The following is a 26,537-nucleotide window of genomic DNA, read 5'->3' as shown; positions in this document are numbered from 1 at the left end:
TTTTTTAAGATTTTATTTTTATTTATTTGAGAAAGACAGAGAGGGAGCAGCAGACTCCCAACTGAGAAGGAACCACAATGCGGAGCTCGATCCCAGGATGCTGGGGTCATGACTCAAGCTGACGGCAGATGCTTAAGCAACTAAGCCACCCAAGGGTCACCCTCTCCTATGATGGTTAACATTATTCAAGCACACCCTGATTTCCCAAACTTCTTTAGGGTGAACTTAAAACACAAGAAATGGAAACTAAAATATGTTGCTTATTTTATTTATGCTATATTTTAATAAATATGATTATAATCTCATTAAAAGACTTTATCACAAGATTTTTTGAAAGTATATTTATCAGAATTCTTTATGTATATTTGTAATAATAAATTGCATTTGTATAGATCTTTACCACTTTTAAGATACTTCTAAGCACATTTGAATTCCACATTGAATGAGAGATGGAAAAGAGGGTGTGTGTGTGTGTTGTTTATGTATGTGTGTTGATAGAGGGGCTCTCAGATCACTTGGTCCAAGACTTTCCCCCTCATTCTGTGGAAAAGGAGACTGTGATCATTTGTATACTTAGAGACTGGACATTTAAAAAAAAAAAAAAAAAAACAACAAAAACCTATCTCTTGATTCTTAGACTGGTCTTTTATGCATTCTTAGTAACCTAATTACGTCTTACTGACCAGAAGACTGAGGTTAAGGTTAGGGGGAGTAGACTGTTACATAAACAGTTTCAGAGAATCATCCCTGCTGATATCCATGCTCTTGCACAGTCTCCTCCCACATTGAATTTGGGCTTGAACATGTGACTTGCTCTAACCGATAGAATATCAGTAAAGTCAGCAGAGGCTCCATAAGCACCAGCATTCTGGGGTTCAGCATGTACCACCTTGTGGGGCAGCCCAACCTGGGCTAACCTCCCTGAAAAGGAAAGACTATGGGAAAAGAAAGAGGTTCAGACTTCCTAGCTGCCACAACTGAGCCCAGTTTCCAGGTGACCCATCAGCTGAATGGAATCACATAAATGAGCCCAGGAAAAATCAACAGAATCATGAGAAAAAGAAAATCATTTTCGTTTTAAATTACTAAGTTTTGGGGTAGGTTGTTATACAGCAATAGACAACCAATACACTGAGAAAAAAGAAACTGACATTCTCAGGGCCAAGAGCGGTATTCAAAGTCCAGCATCTCGCAGAGAACTGGAGAACATCTTGGTGAACAGAGTTCTCCTGGTCTTGGAAATGTGAGATTCCACGTTCCAGATTCACTCAACATCTCTGTGGTTAGCTCCTCCAACTGCGTAACAATCTTTGATTCTGGTCCTATGCAATAGACTCCTCCCCTCAAAGCCACTGGGTATGCCCAAGGGGGGAAGGAACCCACCAACACTCTCTAGACTAACATCAGATGTGACAACTGCTGAGACATCTTTGTACAGATGCAGTGAAGGACAGCCAGAGAGACAAAGCCACTTGCCTCAATCACACAGCTGCTGGTACAAGGGACAGGATGAGAACCCAGGGCTGCTTACTCTAAAACCGGTGTCTTTTAGGTGATGGTACTTGCTACTTCTGTAGCAAGAGGAGAAGCTGCAATCCCTAGGCTTAGGGACATAGTGATCCCATGTCAGTTCCAAGCATGATGTTGCCATTTGGGACTACAGAGCATTCTGTCTTCAAAGACCTTTAGGTAAGCAACTGAGCAGAGAGGCTTAGCAAGACAGTATGAATTAATTTGTTTTTTCGTTCTTGATACCCACATGTGTCTAAATCAGGGTCTGAGATGGTAGGGCCATGGATGGTAGATTATTTCATTTGTCTGGATACACAAAACTATTTATTTATCAGGCATTATTTAAAAATCTCTAGGTTTTTGTTGCTGTAGTTTGCTGGTAAAGTCCTCAAATTCATATACACTGTTTGAAACAACATTCAAAGGTTTGCAGCAGAAATCTGTTACTGGCTTGTATGTGAGGGCCACGGGGGACCACACCTCACCCTCCAACAACAACATCCAAGGAACAAAGCATTACATTTACATTTGTCGGAAAGGAGAACTGGGTCACCTACCAGCACTAAGCTCTCCCCTGAACTGATTAGCAGACAATTAAAAGTGGTTTGGGAATGCAATTTGCAAATGGATAGTGCTACAGAAGCACACATTCCACTTTGGGGGGATAAAAAAGAAATAGGAAAACAAAGGCTACAAACAAATTGTAATCATCATAAATCATGCTTCAGTTTATTCAACTGTAATAATACTATTCGTTGGCTCATTATGAGATTTCTTACCACCTCGGAAACACTGATCACACCTGCATGACGTACGGCATGGATTGTTGGGTCTGACATGCAAACTAATTACATCCGATTTTAGCTCTGCCTTTAGCCTGTTGGGAAGGCAGAGAGATAGAGCATTCATCAGGAAGCCTGGAAATCCCCTTGCTTTCTCTGCTCCGTGGCTGAACACGCCTGAACATTGTCAGCAAGAGGAACGATTGAGTCCAGGAGACTGGGGAAAAGCTGGTAGCAATTCCTAGGAGTGGGAACTACTACAGTATTATAAATGTCCACCTCCAAGAGTTAGTTGTTTTGAAGCTAAAGGAATTAAAAGTGATTAACAAGTCAGAGAGTTCTATAAGAGTTCAATTATGGTTCATATTTACTGGATGCTTACGCAAGAGGCCAGTCCCTTTCCATATATTTTCCCAGCAAGCCGATGCTGTATTTGTATTAACCGCATTTTACATAAGAGGATGTTGAGGCCAGAGAAGTTAAGAAACTTGCCTAAGGTCACATAACATAGCTGGGACTAGAACCCATTTGTCTTTTACTTGAGACTGTGACCTATCCCACTAAATAAACCAAGACCTATGGCAAGCAGAGTGGGCAGAAGCTCTAACTTATAAACTCAGTCTGGCAACTGGGCTCGGAGGCCTTCTCTAATAACCTTTTCGGCCAAAAGAGTCAATGATCTCTGCTCTGATTTCTGTGCTTCTCTGTGAGACAGATGCACAGGACAAGACATAACCTCTAGATTAACAGCTCAGTGTGGTTTGAGCAACACTTGGGGACATAAGGATCCCCAAGATATTTCCCAAGGTCCCCAAGGTCAAAACTCTTTTCATGATAATACTAAAGTATGTTTCCTTCTTTCCTTCTCATTTTTTCACGAGTATAGGTGGAATTTTCCAGAAGCTACATGAAGTGTGATGACACCAGCACTCCAATAGCTAACGGAATGTGTGTTCTTGTGCTTTAAAAATCTGTTTTAATTTCTAATATCGTCAGTATCCATAGGTAAAACCCTCAAAAAGAGAAAAAGTTTGTTGGGATCCTCAGTAATTTTTAAGAGTTTAAAGAGGTCCTGAAGCCAAAATTCTGACAACCACAGCTTGAGATCATATCTGTAAGGCCAATCAAAACAAAATAGTCTGAAATCTCAAACACTGGTAAACAGAACTTAAGAATAAAAAGACCCACTTTGCTTTTGCACAGCTGATTACTAACAAGCCATTTTTAATTCCCTGAATTGAGCCGATCCAGCTGACTCACACAGCACAGGAAGGGGATGAGAGTGGGAACGAAGGCTGTTTGATGAGGACTCTGTGGGTTAACTCTTCCCTAAAAACCCTTAACCAGGGGTGGAGAACCCACCATTCAGGGAGCGCAGCTTACGTCAGGGGAGAAAATGTACTGATGGAAAACTGCATTATAAACATACCTCCGCTGGCAAGTGGCCTGACCCTGCCTTACTTGTCAACAGCTGAGGGTCAATACCGAATCCTTTGAGTGAGTCATTGCCTCTGTATGTCAATTGCTGATGCAACTGAAGACTTCAGTTTCCGAAGTGCTGGGACAGAATGGGCAGGAAGAGGAGGGAAACCAACTCATACTGATCACGCCCTCCTACGAAGCAGGGGCGTGGTATGTATTATCTCATTTATTTTACACAATCATCTTCTGAGGTACATGTGATTAAATCCATTTTGGAGATTGGGAAACAGAAGCTGAGTGGTAGTTATCTAGGCTCACCTAAGATTAAGTCCTAAGACTAATGATAGCCGAGACTGCGGATACGTCCACTATGTTGACCTTCCCAAGCCTAGCTGGGCATCAAAATCTTTAGTAGAGTTTTCAATTTTTCACATTTCCTGGCCTTTCCAAGATCCTAATTCGGTAGGTCTGGGTGGGACTCCATATTCCACAGAACCATACCAGCTGTCGATGGCTAGCTTGATTAGCTGGCTAAGTGATTTCACATTTGAAAGCGTTTTCCACACCAGCACTACTGGTTGGCTTTCTTTTCAGGGCCTTTTCTTCCCCCTCAAAGAAACAGTATTTTGATTATATAATGAGCATTGTTCTTTACCTGAAGTTAACTGGAGATGAAGCCCGTAAAGAAGCTGATGCAGAATGCTCTTCCAAGTTCTAAGCAACCAAGCACCCACGTTTCTAGAACCTCTCCTTACACTATGTAGGTACTTGGTAAATACCTTTGAATTAAGGGGAAATGTGATCATAGATAACCCTTACTACTCTGTTAAGTGGGTTTAATAATTCCAAATGTGACAGCTCACAGGTATTCCACAGTAAATAAAATTGGGATATAAATGCTTTCTAGTCACCCAAATTAGGTTCAACAACGTAGTAGTGTTGACCTGGAGAAGGCTGGGTACTTGGAGTCTGCTTGGAAGAACTAAGATTGCACAGAGCCCCACTGGGAATGGGCAGCTGTGGCTGTGCGGTCTCTCGTAGCCATACACTCCCTTTGTGGTCTCTTCCCTCATTCTCATACCACAAGGACAAGTAACGGCCATCTTGACAGCTGCTATTACTGTAAAGGTACACAAGCCAGCCAATGCTGCTGCCTCTCAGATCCATCTGAAGCTGGAGAAAGAGAGGGGAGAGGCCTGGGTGGGAGAAGGTCTGAGGAGAGAGACACAAGAGAGGAAGCCCCAAGAGTCCCCGTGTTTCCTCTTTTTTTTTTTTCAATTTATTTATTTTCAGAAAAACAGTATTCATTATTTTTTCACCACACCCAGTGCTCCATGCAAGCCGTGCCCTCTATAATACCCACCACCTGGTACCCCAACCTCCCCCCCTCCCCCCCCCGCCACTTCAAACCCCTCAGATTGTTTTTCAGAGTCCATAGTCTCTCATGGTTCACCTCCCCTTCCAATTTTCCTCTTTTAAAGTGTCCAAAAGCCTTCAATGAAAACCCCATTGCTTTATATGGGGGGAAAAACAAAACAAAACTGACAGCTGGGAATAGAGGAGGTGCTGAATTTATTTTCCTTGTGGACTTTACATGTTAACTTCTGATCAAAGCCAATTTAAAACCGGCCAATATAGGCCCTGAATCATAAATTATGGAAATTCATGATACAAATTCAATTCTGACTGAAAGAGTGAGTTGCCGTCTCAAGAAAATTTACTTAGCCAGCAAAGTTACAGAAAGGAGCCCATCTCCACAGTCCAAGAAAGGTATGGTAATGGAAGAATTTTACAGAATTTTATAGCTGAAATGTGGCTCCTCAGCAAGGGTCCATGAGTTAAGGTTTTATGGTAAAATTTGAGGGGCCACTGATGACAAGAGGCAGAGAAACTACATTTCCTAAATCTTATGAAACAATAGAAAAGGATAAAACGTCAGATCTTTCATCAGTGAGAAAATGCAGTTTGCAAGGACTGGACACCAGGCTATCTTTTGCCCCCTGCAACCCAAATTTAGCTAATGCCATTTGTGCAGCATTTTCCAGATTACAGCCCTCTTCACATTTACAGTCTCCCTCGATCCTCAACCCCCACAACGTGAGCAAGCAGGGCAAAGATCATGAGCTCAGCTTTGCAGATTAGGACATTATTTTTAAAAAGTGGTATGAGTGGTTGAAGTGTCACCAAAAAAAAAAAAAAAAAAAAAGTCACCCAAGGGTGTTAGAAACTTTCAGGACAAACACAGTGCTTCTCAGATCATTTTCATTTGTGTGACTTCTTTCCAGTGTTTGGTCAACCCTAAAATACTGAGTTTTCCTTTTTACCAGAACACAATTATTTACAGCCACCTTTTTTTCACTTGCTGCTGGGACTTCTTCATCCAGGCCTACCCTTCTAGGCTCCTTTTCCATGTACAATGTGCACAGAAGGGCTGATCCTGAACACATCCTGTTTGCCTTTCCCTTCTACCTAAGGACACTTTTTTCTTCTGCTGTCCTTCAAGTGTCCCTTCAGTTCATTTCTCTTATCTTTTATCGCCTCCTCTAACTGCTGACTTCCCAGGCTACTGGGAAGTTTGTCTTGTATCAGAAACATAGAACCCTATTGTCATAATGAATGGTGTGAGCATTTTTTAGGACCACTTTACAAACTGATTTAGCAGAAAGAAGGGCACTTTGCTGTATACTAATAATGCTTTAATAATATTTCCCTATCACAAGTGCTTGGGTATTAAACTCTATGGATTCCTGGAACTACACAACAGCCATTGTGCAAATATGCATAAAAATAATGTATTAGTGTTTCACTCAACTAAGTGTCTTTGGCACAAATGATGATAGCCCCAAAACCAGGTTCCCTTTTTCTCACACAATTATTTTTCTTTTCTGGTAAATCCTGCTGTTTGGTGATAAAGTATTTGTATTGGTAAATATGTTTCTATATTTGCAAAGTAATCCTGTGGCATAAGGGTCTGGTGCTTTCCTTAAAGACATGAAGATATCTAAATAAAACAAACATTAGATCTACATTTGGAGGATTTTGTCCCTTGCATTCATTGCCTGGTAAGGGATGTCATGTTCTATAAAACATACAAAGAAGATGTTAAAAGATATAAAAAGTTTACAGTTTAGACCAAAGACAAGTGTCATCTCATTCATGGTATATAGTAAGTGCCGGATAAATCCTTACTGAGAAAACATCAAGTTCTAACCCCACTCCATATTCCCTTACTACCATTCTGTTCTACAATCTGAGAACCAGTGAGGAAATTAAGTCATTTTATAAACCACTAATCCACATCATTGTGGCTAAACAACACTGAACTCAATGATTTAAATGACTTTTTCCAGGTAGATGAATCTATAACATACAGAAAAGAAAATGGAGAAAAAAGAAAGCCTTGCCATTTTTTCAATGTAAAGTAGGCAGTAAGAGTATTTGGTGGCTAATGGTCTTATTCCTATGTGTCCCTAGTAAATCATGATCATAGACCATGGAGATTTCTTAGCAGTCCAGGGAGTTCATACTGATTCATTTCCAGGTGTTTAAAATGACATCAGGAGCATCTCTGGCTTTTACCTATTCAGTATTCTCTCAGGAAAACTCATTGTTAAAATCTGTTTCTCACTATATTTTCCTTATGGCCTCTAAATACTGATCAAGGACAATAATAGGGGGATTAGCAATGAACATTGAGGGTAAATGGAAAGTATAAGAGGAAGAACAGATGCTTGTAAGTTTCTTACATCACGACAGACTCCCTATATCTTCACTCTGTAGAGTTAATTCTATCTTTGGAGGCCAAGTATCATGGTAACTTCACCACTCAGGTTTTAATAAAAGCATTGTTTGAGATGTGGTGCAAAATAATTTAACGCTCTCCTTGCCACGAAGGTATATTCTTTTGCATGCTTGCTAAGGTCCTGTCTCTAGGAAGTGAAATGTCTTCATTTTGCTTAAATTCCCCTAAGAGGAAGCTATACCCAGTGTACGAGGGAGGAAAGGAAGAAACTTGGTCACAGCTTGCCAATAGGTTTAATAAACTCTTGCTACATTAGGATACTAGATTTGAGAATAAGCATTCAGGGACTCTCTGCCTCAGCTCCAAACCGATCCAATGTCTGTTAAGTTTGCTGCCTCTGATCAGCATATGGATAGGAAAGACTAGTATGCAAGCCACTGACACTTGTGTCAGTCCTGGTTTTAACGCCAAGATGCAGAAGCAATTACTCTCATATAATCATACAAAAAGACCTAACACTTTTTCCTGTTCCTTAGTCTTTTTGAATATTAAGGACAAAATTCTCAAACTTCTAGATCCAGGACAAAAGGAAGGAGCAAAGGTGGCAGAGAGGTAGATATCGATAATACAGTCATGAGTCTGAGGTACGTTTCTATTCTGATAATGCCCGAACCGTCCCCAAAATAAATAAGTGACCAAAATAAGACAGAGAGGGAAGTAAAAGGGACAAGAATTTTTAAATTTGTCTCCCTGGCTCTGGCATAAATCCCCTCCCTGTGCTTAGCCAAGAGCCTTCTGCTCAGTGAAAATGCACAGTATACAGCGATTTGAGTCAGGCTATAACCACAAGCAACAAAGAAGGAAGGAGGAACAACACAAATTCCTCAAGCCCTTAGCCTTGATCTTGGCAAATTAAATACTACTGACACATTCTTATGAAAGGTAAAACAGGCATGATAAGGCCTGAGTAGAAATGGGAGGAACAACCTGATCATCGCCCAGCTTCCCTGGGTATGAATCTGTGGGGACGTTAAATGTTCAGGAATCTATTGTGGCCGTGGGACAGAAGGGAAAGGCATGTGTGGCTTGCAAACAAAGAAGCGGGGTACGAATCCTGAGCTCACCCATTTACGTGGTGTGACCTTGGGAGCTATGAGCCTCTGTGTCCTGTAAAGCAGGGATTTGGAATACCGCCTCACAGGCTCACTGGGAGGTGCAGATGAGAAAAAGTTCACAGAAGGTCCTTCTCCACCCTCCACTCTGCTGACTGGTGCTGTCTGCGTTGGTGCTGGGGGTCAAGGTCACCAGCCATGGCCAAATCCCAACTAGTGCCCAGCTCTGGAAGTGGAAGACCCTGGGTATGGCTGGAGCACAGGTACCACCATCGTTCATCAGTGGGGACCCCAAACCCTGAGGGAGGCAGCCAGGATCCAGTCAAGGAGGTCTTCACGACTGTACTTCTCTATCTCTACCTGTCTCATTGGCCAGGTGCAAGATTAGGCATGGGGAACATTGGTTCACTTGGCCTTCACTTATGCAGGTAGGACATGGGTAACCTACAGCTCTGAGGCCAGAATAGTGATCCATCCCAGTTGCACCGGTAAATTCCGAAGTGAATCCAACAGGAGGAAAATGATTTTAGAAACAACCAGGTCCAGGTGTACATTTCGAAATGGGAAGCTGTCCTCTTTTCGTTGTAGAATGACAGGGTAATGGTCAAGGAAATGGAATCGGAAAGAGGCTTTGACTTGGGCTCAGGCCCTCTCACTAGGAGGACGGCTGGGAGTAGAGGGGGTCATTCTACCAAATTTCAAATCCACATGGGTAGAAGAAAAGAGAGCTCGGAGGAGTTCAAGGTGAAGGAAAACAGCAGCCCACTTTCCCTCACGTGCTCTGCTTTTGTCCTTCACACACTTCACACTTGAGGGAGAATCTAATGACATTGACCTTGGGTCCCCCATTCTGCCCGGCGGAGTACACAGCTGTGGCAGGCGGTCCCTGTGGGACCCTGCATGCACCGTTAACGTGGCCAAGCCAGCAGCTGACTGAAAACAGTGGCAGGCAGGCACTAGGCACACGACCCCTGACACTGCGGGCCTTTTTTTCCTCCTCTCAGCTAGCAGCCAATGGGCGGGCTCTCTCCACCGGCTGCCATGGCAACGAGAAGACTGCTCCGCAGTGCCCAGAACAGATGTCACATGAGCCAAGATGAATGTGGTGGGGGTGGGGAGCATTGGTGGGGGCGGAGGGGGGTGGGGGAGGCATTTGGAGTTAAATGGTCCCACCAGAGGGAGTGAGGCAGATTTTGAAGTAAGTGCAAAGCTGTAACATCTATTTCCTTTCTCTTCCCTGTCCTTTCAGTTCTAAACACACATGCACAAACACGAGTGTCCTTTTATCTCCGCTACTGAGGTGCCTGCAGCTCTCGGGCTTTCATGGCAAACATGAAAGCTCTGATTTCTGGAAGCCTTAAGTGAACATCGCCTTCAATGCAGAAATGCAAGCGGGCGTTCTGCAGCCATTTAGGAACAGGCTGGGAAGCTCTGTGGAGGTGAATTGGGGAAACTTAGAACCACTCGGAGCTGAGACAGAATCCATAGGAATTTTAAAGGCAAACGCACTGCCTCCATAGGCACACCACAAACCCCGCTTCGCTCTTGGCATCACTAAAATGTAAGGGCTCCTACGATCCTCCCCCCACGGGTAGTTTTTCTGATCTTACCGTTCCTAAAGCCATTTTATATAAACTAAACCAGGGCGGGGTTTACTAATCTACCTGCTTGAGCAACAAAGGCTCTTTTGTTGTCTCTAAAATAGATCCCATCCTCGATAAAATACTGTATTTAAAAGGTTTCCACTGCCTTCCTCTTCTCTGCCACTGAAATTAGCCAGTAGAGGGTGGGCAGGCAATGAACGTATATATTGGCCAGTATGATAGGAGGTGATGTCAGTGGCACACAAACACAAGGAAACCGCAGGCCTTTCTTCCTCCCTGCCTGCAGCCAATGGGCAGGAACCTAATCTTATTCCTGTTACCAGATCACAGGAATCAGAGAGACACAAGGGACAAGGGACAGGACTGGTCTTAATCCAATACATGAAATGCACTGAATGCGTCAGAGGATGGGGGAAAGTGACTTAGAATGATTGTGCGCTTGTGCTTAAGGCCCCCGACAAACATTCAGGGGGTGCCTGCTTTGTGCAAAGGGCCACATGGAGGGCTGCAAATGTGGCAAGGCAAAGGAAGTGCGCCCACTTATAATCAAGAGTGAAAAGAAACGCGGAAACTCTTACATGGGGAAGAGGCAGGAAGTGTGGCGTGCAAAGCACCATGTGAACCGGGAGGAAGAGAGGCTCCAAGGAGCGTCCTGCAGCATGCGGACGTGAGACCGCCTCGACTGTGGCAGACCCCCGACATATTACACACCATATCACAGGATGCCCGCCATGCCCTCAGAAGTCGCGACTGTCATCCCAGCAAATCAGGAAACCCCAGGCTTAGGGAGGTGAGCAAAGGTCATACCACAAGCAAGTAGCAGAACCACTGGTCATCTACGTCATCCACCCACCTCCACAGGGCTCTGCTCCATGAATCGATGAGCAGAAGTGACACATTGCTGCAAAGGACGCAGCTGTGCAAGGAGGCGCCCTTTCCTGGTCTTCCCAACAGAGTCCCTGAAGTCGTGGGCATCAGGCCCTCACTGCATTTTTCTTACGACATTCTAAAATAAACAGTAACTATTAAGAAGTGAAAGGTTCTGGGGCACCTGGGTGGCTCAGTGGGTTAAAGCCTCTGCCTTTGGCTCGGGTCATGATCCCAGGGTCCTGGGATCAAGCCCGGCACTGGGCTCTCTGCTCGGCAGGGAGCCTTCTTCCCTCCCCCATCTCTCTGCCTGCCTCTCTGCCTACTTGTGATCTCTGTCTGTCAAATAAATAAATAAATTCTTTTTTTTTTTTTAATAAATTCTTTAAAAAAAAAAGTGAAAGGTCCGTCCGGATAGACCCTGAAGTCATCCCATGTAACACAAGGGGTACAGATGTCACACCGCGGGAGCCACTGCGTCTTCCCACGCCAGCCTTGAAAGAGGAGTAGGAGTGTGGCTCGTGGAGCACTGGATTTCGTTCAAAGATGACCCTATGACAGTCAAGAGTTATTTTGCACGTACATCCTCCACCGACATGACACTATCTTCTTGGGCCTCACAAGCATGCTTTCTCCTATCGTTATTCGGGACACGAAGTGGCTCAGGGTTCTTGCGGTGCACTTGAATGAAAAGCAGTGACACGAGGAAAAGGCTGTGGGCCCAGCAAAGTGCGTTACTCCTGGAAGCTGCCTCTCCAGGCTCCATTCCACCCTAGGGCGGCACTTCCCCGCCACTGCAGTGATGGACCAGAACCACCAGAGGGCAGTAACACAAACCAGATTTTTCCTTTGGATCCAAATGTGGATGCACACAGTTTAATAATATGTAAAGCCCATTATTACAAGCTTTTCCTCTCCCCACCCCCTATTAATGAACAAATGCCCAGGGGTAATGCAGATATTTCTAAATACAGTGCAGGAAAGGGCAATCTGTACTCATACACAGGGAGTCTAACCCACAGTGATAAGTGGAAATGAAGATAAACACCCAGATGCAACGAAACCATTAAGGCTAAAGATTTAGCTGTCTATACAGCTGCATCCATGGAAATATAGATGCCTGTCTCCCATAAATGGGCATCTTTAAAACATTTATTTCATGAGTTCTTATTAAGAGTTCATAATAATACCTGTAATGATAACTACAAAGCCACAAGAGGGTCTAAGATGAATTTCATCTTTATGGCTAGGCACACAAAGGGGGATTTTACTCCTTGCCTAAGGTAAGTGAACGAATTATGCAGGGTCTTTCTGTGGACATTGAAAACCTGTACCTCCACACTTTAAACAACAGCACAAATTTTAAAAGAAGGGTAACAACAACTGGTTAATGCCCAAACCATAAAATATCAACTGACATTTCCCCACATCCATTCAGGGTCCTTTGATGCAGATGAATGGTTTTTGGTGTTTGTGACAGCAGAATCTTGTAGTGTGGTTACTGGTTTTAACCTCGCAGCAGAGAGCATACAACAGACCGACTGAGTCGGGATACTTTTACCCAAGAATAACCTATCCATTTATCGACAAAGACGGGAAATAATCCTGACATTTTCTCAAGTCATGACAGAAAGGAAGATTCCCTGATCCTGTATTTTCACAGTGGCTGAAATTTGAGGGCCTTCAGAAAAGCAAGATGGAGTCACTGCAAACAGCCTTGTGTCCGGAGTCACACCATGAAATCCCAGTATTTGTAAAATGCTTGACAGATTATCGAATACCACCACACAACATTCGAGCAAAGCATATGGAATTCAGAGTCGAAGGCCTGTAACTCTAAATGGACTATCAGGTCACCTTGGGAAAGTGAACGAAGCCCTCTGAGCTCAGTGCCTTCCTAAGGTCAGGAGGAGAACAGATCCTGAATGATGAGGGTCATGTCAGGACGAGGGTCACCTGTGTAATATGGCACAAAGCACTGAAAACTTAAGATTTATAGAGTTTTGTTCTTATTTTCCCCATTTTATAAACAAGGAAATAGAGCTGTAAAGACTTGTCCAAGGTCAAGGTCATGGTTGGTAAAAGGTAGAGGAGGGTCATGGCCAGGTACTCTCTTCCAAAGTTGTGATTCCTCCCACCCCTCCATGATGACTTTGTCAGTGTTGACCTTTATTTCTCACAGTTCTAGGGCTGGAATACCCCAAAATGGAAGTGCCAGCAGAGTGGATTTTATTGTGAGGACTATTCTCATGACTTAAAGATAACTATCATCTCACTGTGCTTACATGTCCTCTTCTTTGTGTGCATGTGGAGAGAGTTCTCTGTGTAGCTTCTTACAAGGACACTAATCCTATCATGGGGGCTCCACCCTCATGACCTCATCTAACCCTAATTACCCCTCAGAGCCCCATCTCCAAATTCCATCACCCTGGGAAGTTAGTGCTTCAACAATATAAATTCTGGGGAATACAAAGATTCAGCCCATAACAAGAGGGTAACAGTGGGCTTCTTTATCCTGCTCCATATTTTCTGTCCAAGGCAACAAATATTTGCTGATAATCTGCTAGGTGCCAAGGATGCTACCAGGCCTCAGAGGAAACAAGGAGGACCAGGAGCCCTCAAAGAGTTTAATGTCAGGACAGTTGCTATAGAATGTTCTCCAAGGCAGATGGAATGTTCTCCGAGAAAGAGCATTTATGACATGCAGGCTTTTATGACTGTGTATAGCATAATTGATGACAACAAACTTCATGAGATCCTTCTTTAGATAGCTGTGTTTGAAACAATTATAATGTGAGTCTGGCAACTAATCAGCACAGAATTAATATTTGATAAGGTAATTAACATATTAATTTCCTGAGGAAGATGGGGGTCAAAGGAAGGAAGGACATTTTCAAATTTTCAGCCTATAGATGCTTGCAAGGAAACACAAAGGCTATGAACCTCCTGGTAGGGAATTGTCAGATCCAGTTATGGGATGACGATTATAGCATAACTGGATATTTACTGAGTATGTCTAATTTCTCTCAGTTGAGTTGGTATAATTAAAACTGCTTTCTGGATTAGAAAACTGAAAGAGCTCAGCTTCAGTTAATATATATTAGCTGGGGCAGCTGGGTGTTTCAGTTGGTTAAGTATCCAGTTCTTCGTTTCAGCTTAGATCATGATCTTGGGGTTGTGAGATCAAGTTCCACATCAGGCTCTGTGATCAGCAGGGTGTCTGCTTGAGATTCTCTCTTTCCCTCTGCCCTCCCCCCACTTTTGCAAGCTATCTCTCTCAAATAAATAAGCAAAATCTTTAAATATATGTATGTATGCTAGTATGTATGTATTAATGTATTTATATAAATATTCAGTCTAAAAAAGGGACATTTTACATTGACATTGACATTAAAGTCTCATTTAATTCTTACAATAAGCCTTTGAGGAAATTTTGTTAGATAATTTAAAATGAAGACCAGAGAAGTCAAGGACTCATAAGTGGTTAAGTGACTAAGAGAGTACTAGAACATTCTTCCAACCATTCAAATGTTATTTTGATTACACGCACAGACAATTTTCTCTTCTAAGCAGCCCCAAATTCTAGCAGCTAGGATTTTTTTTTTCTGTTGTTATGTTTGGTATGCTACTTTACTCTGTTAAGTAGTATAGGGGTGAAGTTGGGTCTTTTTTGAAGGTGTATATGTTTGAAAAGGGAAAAGCTTATGCAAATTTCTACCTTTCTTCAAAAATAGACAAGGATCTCAAGAAAGAGGAGATCAAGTCTCATCTGCTCTGGGGAATTAAGTGTGCTCTGTGTTTAGCCCTGGGATCCAGAAGAACCCACATGGGTACCCACTCAGTGAGCATGGCCTGCCCCTTCTGAACAGTCCAGAAGAGAAGAACTCCCAGTTTCAGGACACACTGGAGGCTGGACATGTGGCAGTGGTTGTCCAGATACCAGGTCTGGAGACTGTGGAAGGCTGAATAGTGTCCCCAGAATTTCGATGTCCTGATCACTGGAACATGTAAAGGTTATTTTATGTGGTGAAGATTTCACAAATAAGAATTAAGGATCTTGAGACAGGCAGATTATGTTGGATTATCAGGTGGGCCCTAAAGGCAATCACATGTGTCTTTATAAGATAGAGGCAGAGGGAAGTTAGACACACAGAAGAGGAGGAAGCAATGTGACCATCGGGGCAGAAAATGTAGTGATGAGCCACATGTCAAGGAATGCTGGGGAGTCTGCCTCTCTAGCTGCAATCTAAGAGGAGTAGAGTTAAGAACAGATTCTCCCCTAGAGCTTCTGGAGGGAACACAGCCCAGCTGGATCCTGGATTTTGGCCTAATGAAGCTGATTTTGGACTTCTGGCCCCCCGAACTATGAGAATATGAATGTCTGTTGTTTTGAGGCACCAAGTCTGTGGTCATTAGCTGCAGTAGCTGTTTATAATTAAGAGAGGGACAAAAAAATCAGAGATGTGGCAAATAAGAAAAAGGAAGACAGTTTCATGTACCAACTACTAACTTAATCTTGCCAAAATGGTGTTTTATGCTTGCGACATTGAGCAATTTCTTCTGTCAGGGGTGTTTGCAAGATAGGCTCTGGGGTCAAGAACACTGTGGTTAACTCAATAATGACTTCCTCCTGGTATATAACACATACTAGACAAAGCAGCCATTCCTCAAACCTCCAAAATCAGTCTCTTTGTGGCAACAGAGAGTCTGCATAAGACTTAACTTTGAAATACAAAGAAGTATAAAAACATTCATTATGATGTTCACTGCATATGTACAATTTTCTATGAGTGACTGTGGTTCTTACCCTGAGTCCCTAGACCTCTAGAAGTTCTTGAGTTTTATTCGAAGGTTTGGAGCTCTGAGTAAGAATTACATGTTAATTCTTGGATATATCATAATAATTACGCCCTCTAACTAGAAGATGTCTTATGGGATGATGGCAAAATGACTATTCAGAACCTTGTAAGCCATGATAAGGAGTTGGGATTTCATTCTAAATGTAGCGGGAAGCCATGGACGAGTTTAACACAGGACAAGGACACGACTGGAATTAGATTTAGGATGTTGCTCTGACTGCCCCATGTGGGCAGATGGTAGTGGACAGGTACACAGCCCAGTGGCATAGGAACAGATAATGGTAGCCTGGGCTATGACAATGAACATGAAAATGAGAGAGATTTAGGCACAGTGGAGACGTACTGGAAAAGCAGAATCTAGGTTAATCCGATTAACTGGAGGGGAGAAGTAAGGGAAAAGGTCAATCAGTGATGACTCCTAGGGATCTTGCTTAAGTAAGTTAAAAGAGAGCTGGGAAGGCCAAAATGGTGGTGATGGCAGGGGGAGTTGTGGGGCTTGCTTATGAGTGGGGAAGTGATGGAAATAAAGTCTCCAGTTTAGGAAATACTATGTTGATAAGTAAGGGGAATTAACAAGGCAGGCAGTAGAATATGGGGATCTGTAGTAGCACAGGTAGGTAGGTAATTTGGAAATGAAATCTCTCTCTCCGTCCCTCTCTCACACACGCACACACACTGAGCAGCCAAACCAAAATTTGCCAGGGCTTAACTGCAGGGCATGGGGAGTCTGCCTCTCTAGCTGCAATCTAAGGGCTTTGAGAAGAAAACTAAATAATCAAAACAACAAAATTCTAGAATGAATTTAAAATTTAGGGAAGAAAATTAAATAATCAAAGCTGAAGCAATTCTAAAAAATGCTGTTATGATCTAATCGCTATATCCGTTTTTTTTTTTCAGTGTTCCAAAATTCATTGTTTATGCACCACATCCAGTGCTCCATGAAACGTGTGCCCTCCTTAATACCCACCACTAGGCTCACAGCTTCCCTTCCAAACTCTCAGCTTATTTCTCAGAGTCCACAGTCTCTCATGGTTCGTCTCCCCCTCCAAATTCCTCCATCTCACTTTTCCTCTCCATTTCTCAATGTCCTCCATGTTATTCCTTATGGTCCTCAAATAAGTGAAACCATATGATAATTGACTCTCTCTGCTTGACTTATTTCACTCAGCATAATTTCCTCCAGTCCCATCCATGTTGATACAAAAGTTGGGTATTCATCCTTTCTGATGGAGGCATAAGACTCCATTGTATATATGGACCATATATTCTTTATCCATTTATCTGTTGAAGGGCATCTTGGTCCCTTCCACGGTTTGGCAACTGTGGACATTGCTGTTATGCACATTGGGGTACAGATGGCCCTTCTTTTCACTACATCTGTATCTTTGGAGTAAATATCCAGTACTGCAATTGCAGGGTCATAGGGTAGCTCTATTTTTAATATCTTAAGGAATTTCCACACTGTTTTACAAAGTGGCTGCACCAACTTGCATTCCCACCAACAGTGCAAGAGCGTTCCCCTTTCTCTACATCCTCTCCAACACTTGTTTATTGTCTTGTTAATTTTGGCCATTCTAACTGGTGTAAGGTGGTATCTCAATGTGGTTTTGATTTGAATCTCCCTGATAGCTAATGATGATGAACATTTTTTCATGTGTCTGTTAACCATTTGTACTGTATACTGTTTTTAATGTTTCACTTTGGGTACTTTAAAATGACACTATATAGAGTATAGAGGACAGATAACAATCTGTTAGATAACTGAAATTTAAGATAAAATATGGTAAATACTTGGAGATTATAGCTCCGTTGAAGATACAGATGAATGGATAGGTGGGCGGATGAATAAACAGACAGGGAGACTGATAGAGACAGATTTTAAAACACTATTTTACATTTGGGACATGGTGGATAATTTAACATTCACCCAAAAAGGTTACCCGAAGGAAATGTTGTGTTTGTTCATGAAGTTTTGAGGAGCTGGGAAGGAGATAGGTCATGTGATCAGGAGAGCTATCTTCAGACTTAGTAATTCTCTATCAGATTTCAAGAAAGAAGATCTATCAGTAATCAAAACATTTGATTTTTAAAAGAGGAAGAGTTGCATTTTCAGTACATAAGAATCATATCTGAACACCCACCTCCCCTCCCAGAGGCCACGATTCAGTTTAGAATATTAGAAAATATCATGACAGGTTTACTTGGGAGGTAAACTGTCTACAGTTGATAATCCAGTGCTCGCTTCGGCAGCACATATACTGCAGTTGATAATCCAAAGGCAATTAATGATACATTTGATTGTCTCCTCCAATTAATACCATATGCAAATAATTCCATAATAAAACTCAGGAAAAAAATATGAAAATGCAGTTAAGATTACTAAGTCTTTGTCCAAAGTAAAAAATACACCCGCATGTTGTGCAAAAGTCTCTATCTCACCAAAGACATGATGTAGCTGTCATATTCTGTGAACAGAATCCAGCACTTCCAAGGTCAATGAACCCAGTATGAGGTTTAATTTTCACTCTGATCTTCTTCTATGAGGTTTTCTGGCCTCCTTTAATCTAAATAAAAATTAGCAAACTTCTTCAGCCATTTATCCTTTCCTAACGTTGTTGGTGAGCCTGGTATCTACCACCCAGCCAACTTTGCAGAAAACCACAGTTTAGATGGAAAATCACTTTGGGTTTCTGGCTCATCAGCAGTACTGCACATCTAATTAGCTCAACAATTGGTCCCTGTGATAAAATCAGCTAATTTTACGTTCAAATGGCTGCTCCGTGGTAAGCAATACTGTCACTCTCAACTCCATGTATAAAGAAGTTGCTGAAGAAGCTGGTTGCTAGGGGGTCACTGGGGGCAAACTAGTGAAGACTATTAAATTAGTAACTTAAGTCAATGTTACAGTTAGTGCATAGGGGTCCCACCAGGGCTCAAGATGAATTCCCAGAATGTAAAGACGGGGCCAGAAATGCCAACTCTTAATGGGGAAATTAGTATATACAAAATACATGGAATGAGTTATCTGCAGAATCTCCCACTCTTAGAAATAAATCTATATGTTTGTGAGAAAATTACAAGGTCCTAGACCTTAATCTAGTATTGTTAAGAAATGACTCTCCCTAGATTAAAGACTTCTGTGGTTTCAGGAATTTGTACAAGCCTGCCCTAGGTAGAAAACCTAGGAAAGTCCATTCCAGGAATTACCTCTTCAGCTTCCCCCTCTCTTCTCCTTACCTGTTAAGGCAACTGGTGATATCAGAACTCTCCCTACTTTGTGGCATCTATTAGAAACATTATTAAGGTATTTTTTTAAAGTAGATGCAGAAGCACAGATCAACTTGTTTATGGTATAAAAGCTACTTATATCATCTCTCGTAGGCATTGCAAATTATTGAATTTTTTTGTGTGTGTATATTATCAATTATACCAATTGAGTGGATGGTTAGAAATTTTTATAGTTTTTGAAACCAGGAAACCTGAATGCAAATAATTTTACATAAATATACAGAGAGATACATACATACCTCCATCTAATTCATTATGCCTATACATGTATATAGATAAATATAGTCAGAGATATAGAAATGGTTTTATTTATATACGGGGCTTAAAATAGTAATTAGCACATCATAAGCTCTCAGGCCGCTCTGGTATTCCTGTGCTATCATCATTATCATTATTATGTAGCTACATATATACTATATGTAAATATATAAACTACACATGTAATGGTGTATTATTTAACTATCTGGTGACAGCAGGATGCCTGCTAAAAAAGAAACTTGTCCTTTTCTTTCTCTGCTCTAGAAGAGGCACCAGAAAGTCACTAAATTCTGGTAGATCATCCTTGAGGCACTGGAGTTAGTAGGCTGCCTGGAAGGGATGGGGCAGTGGGGGGGGGGTCAAGGACGCTTTGCAGAAGGTTACATCAGCTGCCTCTTGTGCACCAGCTTAGATCCTCTCAGCCTAACCTTTCTCTCCTCCAGCCACCACTACATTGCTCTGCTCTGTATGGACTCTGGTTAGCTTTATGCAGGTACAGCCCTACACTTCACACCCATGCGGTGTCCTCCTGCCTCCTGCTGCAGGGACACAGTCTCCTAAGTTCTCACAGTGCCACCCAGAAGCACAGAGTGAACCCACAGGGAATGGCATCCATTAGACATGGGTTTCCCTTCTTCCCCCAGAATGGCAATTTCAGAAGGACCAAACAACCCATCACTGATAGGAAAGACCAGCGTATATTCACTCTCCCTCCTTCCTTTTCCATGTCGTTTACCCCTGCCTCCTCGCTCCATGGCACCACACTCCCAAGTTAAGGCCTCACACACAAGCCTTTGTCATAGGCTCTGCTTTCCGTGGGACCTGGACTAAGATAAAAATAATAGTAGTCACCCCTGTGCAAGGGCACAGTTAGCCCTACTGCTCACCAGGGAAGGTGAAAAAAGGTGGAACATTGTTCTTTTGTTCTAGAAAAGGAAAATGACTTGTCCTCTCATGATATGGATCTGCAAAGGGGGGTAGGAGACAGTAGTACCTGGTGCTCAAGGTGGAACAGAAAGATAAATCCTGGGTAGGGTTATGGACATTGGGGAGGGTATGTGCTTTTGGGTAAATTGGAAGGGGAGGTGACCCATGAGAGACTATGGACTCTGAAAAACAATCTGAGGGGTTTGAAGTGGCGGGTGGGGGGGTGGGAGGTTGGGGTACCAGGTGGTGGGTATTATAGAGGGCACGGCTTGCATGGAGCACTGGGTGTGGTGAAAAAATAATGAATACTGTTTTTCTGAAAATAAATAAATTGGAAAAAAAATTGGATCAGGCAAATTTAACAAAAAAAAAAAAAAAAAAAAAAAAAAAGAAAGATAAATCCTGACCCAGGTCTCCTTGGCAAAGACTGTATCAAGAATGTAAGATCCCTCTGCACTTGACTGAGCTCACCCAAGGGTCCCTTGAACTGTGGCTTTCAGCATTCAGCTCTTTATAGTGGTGACTGAAAGGAAAACTACTTGACCTTTAAGCTGCGTATCTCCAGAAAAGAAAGCAGGGGAGCAGTTCCTGGTGCAGCACCTCTGATGGCCATGAGGACTGTGCTCTATGGCGGCCCCATGCTCTTGCAAGAAGCCAACATAAGAGTAGAAGGCTTGGAATCTTGAGTGTCCCAGCCAGGAAGCCAGACTAACATGCTCCGTGCCTGCTGCAACATGGGTACACACACCCATTATGGATCACTGTGCTGTCTAATCAGGTAGCCACTAGCCAAATGTAGCTATTTAAATAGACAATTAAATTAATTAAAATATGATAAAACACTCTGCCACTCAGTTGCATTAGCCACGTTTCAATGTTCAATGGCCAGAAGGTGGCCAGTGGCTACTATATTGGAAATGGCAGAAGAGACCACTGCCATCATGACAGAAAGTTGTACTGGAGGTGCCACTCTGAAGTCAGGACTCACGATTTTAGTCAGTTAGCCAGGAGACCCAATACGGGCTTACCACTCACCTATCAGGGGAATGGAGGGCCATTTTCATTTATGTGGTAAAATAAAAGAAATACAAGAGTATTTGTGCTCTGAGTTGGTAATAAAGCACTTTTTAAAAAGATTGATTGATTGATTGATTTGACAGACAGAGATCAAGTAGGCAGAGAGGCAGGCAGAGAAAGACAGGGAAGCAGGCTCTCTGAGCAGAGAGTCCAATGTGGGGCTCGATCCCTGGACCCTGAGATCATGACCTGAGCTGAAGGCAGAGGCTCAACCTACTGAGCCACCCAGGCGCCCATTAATAAAGCACTTATATGTGGTTATGTCAACAGCAATAGATATTTGGATACTGGGGAGGAGAGACCCCAATCTTTATGGCAGTAAAGACTTTACTTTTAAAAACCAAGCAAAACCATGAGCATGTATGTATGTATTTAATTCCAACATACTTAGGTATGAAACACCCAAAAAGTATTTGGTTAGAACAATGATCTAGAGTATAAGATTAACATTCCCCAAATCTATAAAAATAATGGAGAAATTATTTTAAAAAGTTAATTACATTTAATACCTAAATTTTAATTCTTGTGTGTATCAGTTATCTAAAATCAACATGGGTTCCACTCAGTACAAATAGTAAGAAACTATACTGGGATAGAAGTAAAAAAATTAGGTATAAGTTAGCCTCTTCATCATCATATGGAAGACACTGACTTTTGAACTTAAAATGCTCATTGTGAACACCAGAATGTCATCTCCTTTGGTCATATTCTAGAGAGACAATATCCTTCTCCAATCTCTTAGCATAACCGTTGGTACCTTAAGAGACTGGATCATAACACTAGGTAATTTACATATAGCATTAATCACATGTCATTTTCTGTATTATTCATTACTCACATTGTCTTTATAATTAAATATAGTGAGATTAAACCAAAGAGAAGTGATTTTTCAGTTCTTGCTTGGGGCTGATGCTCTGCCGAGCTTAGCACAGCATCTTGCCTGGTGTAGGCATTTCCCTACCCACCTCTCAAATGTTGGTGTTCCATAGGTGTTGAGCCTTTTCTTCTCATCTCTTATCTTTTTTCCCAAGTGACTGTATCAGCAACTAGGACTTCATTTACTAAATACAACTCCCAGTAATAAGGGCTACCATTTGTGGAACACTATGTGCCCTACAAGCATTAACCGAGTCAACAGTCACAACAACCCTGCCTGCAAGGAAGAAACAGCCCACATCTCCTCCTAACAATCATCCAGATGCCTAGGTCAGAGGTCCCTTAAACCCGACATTTCCAAACTTAACTTACATTTTGCCACAAATCTGCCTTGGTTCCTCCATACCATCACACAAAACATTGCAAGCCAGAAACATACAAATCACCCTGGATTATTCCCTCTCCTTTTTCTCCACTTCCAGTAAGTTCCAAATTCTATTACTTTTACTTCCTAAATATCCCTTCATTACATGCATACTGGCAGCACCCTAGATAAGGCTTCCATTACTTCTTGCCCAGAGTCCTGCATCAGCTGTCCAACTCATTGACCTAAATCTGGTCTTTTTTTTCTGTAACCCCAGTTACTCTATGAACTAAACTGGGTATCTGAAATACAGGGATAATAATGAGGCCTTTCTCCTTACAGGTTTGCATGAGTTAAATGAGAGAGCTTTTTAAGTGTCAGGTAGTTGATAAAAAGTTACTTAGCTGACATATGAATTGAGACAATTTGGTGCTGGAGGCTATGTGCTTAACCATCACCACATATGCCCAGGTGAGCCCATCATTATCAACTTCATGAAGTTGTGATGAAAAGTCATGATGAACAGAGATATGAGAAAGGGTCATTTACAGTGAAAAGCTTTTGAGAATGGCAATATAAATATACTCCAATTACTCTACATTTTGTAGCTTTAACAATAAATGCTATCTTGTGGTTTCTGTAGGACCACTTAGCTTGGCGCCTCTCACTTGAGGCCTTTCATGGGGCTGTATTCAAACTGTGAGCTGGGGTTGCAGACTCATCTGAAAGCTTGAGTAGGGCTGAGGGGCTTCCAAGTTTGCTCATGTGGTTCTTGGAGGCCTTCGTCAGTTGCCATATGAACCTTTACACAGGGGGCTGCCTCACAACATGGCAGTTGGTTTCCTCCAGGGCAAGTGATCCAAGAGGCAAGAAGAGAGGGCCCCTACTATGGAAGCCACAATCTTTTAATAAACTCATCTCAAACTAACATCCCATCACTGCTGTCATTCATGGGGAGTGAGTCATTAAATCCAGTGCATACTCAAGGAGAGGGGTTTACACAAGGGCAGAAACCTTAAGAGCCAACCCAGAGGCTGCTTACTATAAGCACCTAAGTGGACATCACAGCCCTGAAGGGAGGGGGTGTGCTGAAAATAAATGGTGCTCTATCAGCATTTCCTCTAGTCCTCTCTGCTTTTTAGAGTTGAACAGCCCATGAACTTCATGCCCTGCTACTTTTTATCGGTAAATAACACTCTTGTCTTGGTCTCCTCCTCACTGCCATCTCTGCCACCATGGAGGATAGGTGGAGAACCCACAGACTGCTGGGAACTATTAAATGTCAGACTTTTTTCATAAATCCAAAATAGATCAGCATTATAGTAGCTACTGGCTCTATTGTTAAGCTTAAATTTAAGTCAGGAAATATAATAATAATTAAATTTAAACATTATCACAAAGTTCTAAAAATTAAAGCAATGGAAGTTATTTTTAAAAGAACCAAAGCTCTATTGAAGACTTTTAAATATAATACAAGTTAATAGTAAAAATAATTATTTCATGCTATTATATCTGTATTTCTAAGAAGTATTTTTATTATAATTCAATCCACTGTTACTCGCAAGAGACAGTGAGTATTCTGGGTTGAACCGTGTACTCCAAAAAATGTAGGTTGGAATCCCAACCCCCCAGTATCTCAGAATGTGAGCTTATTTGGAGATAGAATCTTTATAGAGGTAATCAAGTTAAAATGCAGTCGTTAGGTTGGACTGTAATCTACTATGACTGAAGTTGTCATAACAAGGAGAAATTTGGACACAAAAACTGACAAGATAGAGGGAAGAGGATGTAAAAAAGATACAGTGAGAAGATAGCTATCTACAGGCCAAAGAGAGGGGCCTGGGCCAGAACTTTCTGTGGCAAGCCTCAAAAGGAACCATGAGTCAAGCAGAGCCAGCACCTTGATTTTGAAATTCCAGCCTCCAGAAACATGAGACAATGCACTTCTTTTGTTTAAGCTGACAGTCTATGGTACTTTGTTATGGCAGCCTGAACAAAGTACTACACAAAGAAGGAAGAAAAAAGTGAGATTTAGTGAAAGAGAGGCAGGGAGAAATAGATGACTCTATGTCAAGATACACATCCATGTGGATGAGATGACTTTCACAAGGAATACACAAAGGCCTACTCCTAAAATCTCATTTAGCGTATTTATGGAGCAGAAGCTGACAGATATTTCCAAAACTGTATGAATGGACACAGTGCCAGCTGAAAACAACCAGATTCTCCTTCTACAGGTGGGGTCTGACTGATAGGGGCCACCAGAGGGAGTCCAGGAGCAAGAAAGGACCCTACCTTCTGGTAGTCTTCTTTGGACCTCAGGGCTACATCCATGTGCTCAGTAGAGGTTGGATAGATGGCTGAGCGGTACTGAGTGCCATGGTCATTGCCTTGTCGCATGCCTGGGAAAGTGGAAAGCAGAAAGATTACTGGAGTGAACCAAGAAACAAGGCCAGTGTCACAGTTTTCTATTATTCATGGGCTGCTAAGTTGCTTGGTGGTTTTTGTTTTTATTTTATTTTTTTCAATTGAAGTATGGTTGACACACAATGTTACATTTGTTTCAGGTGTACAACTTAGTGATTTGACAAGTATTACCTTAGGCTACACTCACCACAAGTATACCTACTATCTATCACCTTACAATGCTATTACAACACCTTTGACTATATTCCCTGTGCTATGCCTTTTATTCCTGTGACTTACTCATTCCATAACTGAGAGCTTGTACCTCCAACTCTTCTTACTCTTTTTCACCCATCCCCCACAACCTCTCCCCTCTGGCAACCATCAGTTTGTTCTCTGTATTTATGGGTCTGCTTCTACATTTTATTAGTTAGTTTTGTTTTTTAGATTCCACAAATTTGTTTTTCTCTGTTTTACTTATTTCATTTAGTATAATATCCTCTAGGTCTATCCATGTTGTCACAAATGGCAAGATTTCATTCTTTTTTATGGCTGTGAGTAATATTCTCATACACACACACACACACACACACACACTACATCTCCTTTTTCCATTCATTCATCAACAGACATTTAACATTGTTTCCATATCTTGGCTATTATGAATAGTGCTGCAATAAACACACAGGTGCATATATTGCTAAGTGCTTGTTTTAATTTCATCTTGACACCACTCTCCTTAAATAAGCACAAAATATATCTGTTTTGCTTTATTTTAATTACAACAGTTATGTTTGAACTTAGGTAAATTTATCATAGGTCTTAGATCACAGTAGATACTCTACAAATATGTATGTTTCTATGCAGATATTTAAATCATAACCTACTCTCGTTTTCACTGGGTTGTCCATTATTTCTTTGGATCTTAATGAGACACTCTGTGTGGCATGTACTGTGGTCCCTCACATAGTAAATAAGGAGATGGGATTATATTGGTCAGCACCTGCCATACAGAGGAGGTGCCTATAAATGACTAAATAATGATATTCAGTGAGTTTGAAGAGCTTGCCTAAGGTCATCCACCCAATTAAGGGAAAACCTGAGCCTTACAGTTAGCCCAGTCACAGCTGCTAAAGTATATATCCCAATCAATTTCTAACTGAATAATTTCATCCTCAAAGTTAAACAGGCACAGGCTTAAGATAGATCTCCTATAGATCTCGATGCTGTGGTCAACCGAAACTCCCACGTATTTACTGCATCATTCAAGAATCAACTTCAGTTTTAACAAGTGCCCCAAGTCTCCTCCAATAGAAGATAAAATCTTCCAGAAAGAACAGCTCTGTACTTTCAGATCCATGTGAATTACCTAGGGATGTTGTTAAAATGCAGATTCTGGTTCTGTAGGTCTGGGGTGAGCTTGAGTGAGAGTCTGCATTTA

At 41.9% G+C, this 26,537-nt stretch overlaps 1 protein-coding gene across 5 annotated transcripts in view; it reads right to left on the bottom strand.

Moving 5' to 3' along the window:
- MSRA (methionine sulfoxide reductase A) overlaps positions 1-26,537 on the bottom strand; it is a 437,171-nt gene that overhangs the window by 85,486 nt on the left and 325,148 nt on the right. For all 5 annotated transcript variants that reach the window (XM_044225040.1, XM_044225042.1, XM_044225043.1 and 2 more), the window contains one exon: positions 24,986-25,092. In XM_044225040.1, the coding sequence (XP_044080975.1) occupies positions 24,986-25,092 (107 nt within the window). The remainder of the gene's footprint in view (positions 1-24,985; positions 25,093-26,537) is intronic.

The sequence above is a fragment of the Neovison vison genome, chromosome 11 (genome assembly GCF_020171115.1).
Source record: "Neovison vison isolate M4711 chromosome 11, ASM_NN_V1, whole genome shotgun sequence".
Classification (NCBI taxonomy): domain Eukaryota; kingdom Metazoa; phylum Chordata; class Mammalia; order Carnivora; family Mustelidae; genus Neogale; species Neogale vison.
This window is presented reverse-complemented; position numbering and strand designations above follow the sequence as displayed.